The 2,317-nt window shown below is 43.9% G+C and overlaps 1 protein-coding gene across 1 annotated transcript in view; it reads right to left on the bottom strand.

Moving 5' to 3' along the window:
* Positions 1-894, bottom strand: part of LOC104497171 (hepatic leukemia factor) — a gene marked incomplete at its 5' end in the record, with an annotated part of 3,361 nt that extends 2,467 nt beyond the window's left edge. Inside the window, one exon of the mRNA XM_010140385.1 lies at positions 674-894. Within this exon, the coding sequence (XP_010138687.1) occupies positions 674-894 (221 nt within the window). The remainder of the gene's footprint in view (positions 1-673) is intronic.
* Positions 895-2,317: the final 1,423 nt, after the last annotated feature.

The following is a 2,317-nucleotide window of genomic DNA, read 5'->3' as shown; positions in this document are numbered from 1 at the left end:
GTCTGGTGTTAACACAGGGCAGCCCAGTGTCCCTTTGCTTGTGCAGCCAGGGATTCCCACCAACTCCAGGAGGCTTTCAGCCCGTGTCTGGGGAGACAGGAATTCTGCACTGACTACCTCTGATAAAAAAAGGTCCTCTTAGAAATGGCATACTGGCAATAGAAATTTGTAAATCATGACAATTTTCACAGTTATTTGATCACCTAGATGAGTAGTGTTTACTATAGCGTTCCCGTTCATACTAAATGCAGAGCTAAGGCAACTTTCAAACAAGACACAGCATATATCATTTTGTCATCACCAGGGACCCCCAGGGACCGAGTAAGAAAGGGACTCTTCCTTGAAGAATCCGCAATCTATGCTGATGAGACAGACGGAGGATGGAGGAAAAGGAAACATGATCAGCCTGTTTCATAAGTGGGCAATATGGGACAAAGTAAGCTTGTCCAAGGTCACGCAGGAAGTCTCTGGCATACAAAGGAAATGAATATTGATCTCATGAATATCAACAGTTATGTAACTAATAAGGGACATCCTCCCCTCAGCCTTACTCAGAACAGTTTGGCAGATTTACCTTACATGAGAAAACAGATATTCATGCTCCAAACCTATATCTCAGACAGCAACTGTCATAGAGTCTGTACGAACAACCTCGTCACCAGTTCCAATTTACCTTCAGGTCATCTGGAATGAAGACTTTGCGAGCTTTCTTAATCATTGGTTGTGGTTTCAGCTCTTCTTCAGAGAATTTGCGCTTACGAGGGTCAAACATCTCCTGGCCAGGAATACTGGAAAGAGCAAGATCTGCAGGGTCAGGTTCATAGCCAACAGGAACTTGGATAGTCTCAGGATCAATGGGGCTTGGTGTGTTTCGGTTTGCTGGCAAGATCTGACCTACAGAAATGAAGGACAAATTCAGCTATGTTAGAAGAAAATATGTAAACGGTATCACTGAACATGGATTTTAGAAGATCTCTAAACAGGAGCAGTAATTCTTCATGTTTTCACTGTAAATTTGGTGTCTACTCTTGCTAAACATTAGATTGACCATTTTGCAGGGTGCACATTCAGATCCAGACATGCTCATGCCAGCATCTTCAGAACGGGTTCCCAGTTCTGGTTGCTGATCTTGGAATCTTGCCCGCGTAAGATCACTCAGTCCGACGCTGAGTTGTGCCAGTCTGCAGGCAGAAGCCTTACCACTCCAACCCTGCCACTTTGCTAAGAGCAAGCCCTTAGAAACAAATCATAACTCCTGTCTTTTAGCTCCAATTTAGCCACCACGCTGTAATCCTTCCCAGCTTTCCCATACACAGATTTCTGCAGATATACCTCCGAGGGGTTTAGGTTACAGTCAGACAATGTAGAGTACTTGCAATAGGACAGCAGCTCATGAAAATGTACTTCCAAGCTGTGCTGAAGCCCCTGCTAAGGACAGCGCTATTTCCTGTGGAATCCTACCGGTGACACTCTACAAGGCAGTGAAGGAAACCAACAACGTGAAGGGCTGCAGTGACCACTTAAAGATACTGTGCAAAAATGAAAGAACACTTACTTATGCCATGGTGCTCTTTCACAGTGTATAAAATCTAATAAAGAGGAGCCTATCCCCAGAAAAGAATGAAAACCCCCTTTGTTTTTCTTTTTTTAATCTTGGATATAGCCTTTAAGATCCCACAGCACCAATTCAGGCACCATTCCCACTAAAAATCCAATTTAACATCTCAGCCAAAGGTTCCAAAAATAGGATGCTAAAGTCAGCTGCCTAAACATGGACTATCCCCAGGGGCAGAATTTTCACATGCCTCAGAAGTACAAGCCTCACAGACTTCAGAGGGAGGACTTCTGATTGAAGCAGATATTCTTTTATAATTTTGACTATCACCTAATTCACTTTGACTTTAGAGATACGACGGCTTTCCTAATAACTACACAAACATCTTGTGACTGCATCACACTTTCTTACTTGTGCCTGCATCTGCAATACTTAGGGTGTAAAACGGTAAACTTCAAATGTCGTTTCTAATTGCAAACCAAGGCCAGAGTTAACAATGCAGTTTTTATTTTAATCGAGAAGATCGCAGCAACAACACTGGCACCACACAGAAAATGCACGGGGGAATTGCATTGCGCAAAACGGGGCTGGCTAACAGAGGGCTCATCTTTTGTAACTCCTATTTTAAAACAGCGCTGATAAAATCAGCTTCCAGGAAAGGCTGGTGAGGCCCTGGGAGAAAAGGAGGATCAAAGTTATTAGCGTATATATACGTCTATGGGAGAGGGGGCGAGGGGGAAGGATGCTGCCCCCGCGCTGCAC

The sequence above is a fragment of the Buceros rhinoceros genome, unplaced genomic scaffold (assembly GCF_000710305.1).
Source record: "Buceros rhinoceros silvestris isolate BGI_N320 unplaced genomic scaffold, ASM71030v1 scaffold32617, whole genome shotgun sequence".
In the NCBI taxonomy this organism is placed as follows: Eukaryota; Metazoa; Chordata; class Aves; order Bucerotiformes; family Bucerotidae; genus Buceros; species Buceros rhinoceros.
This window is presented reverse-complemented; position numbering and strand designations above follow the sequence as displayed.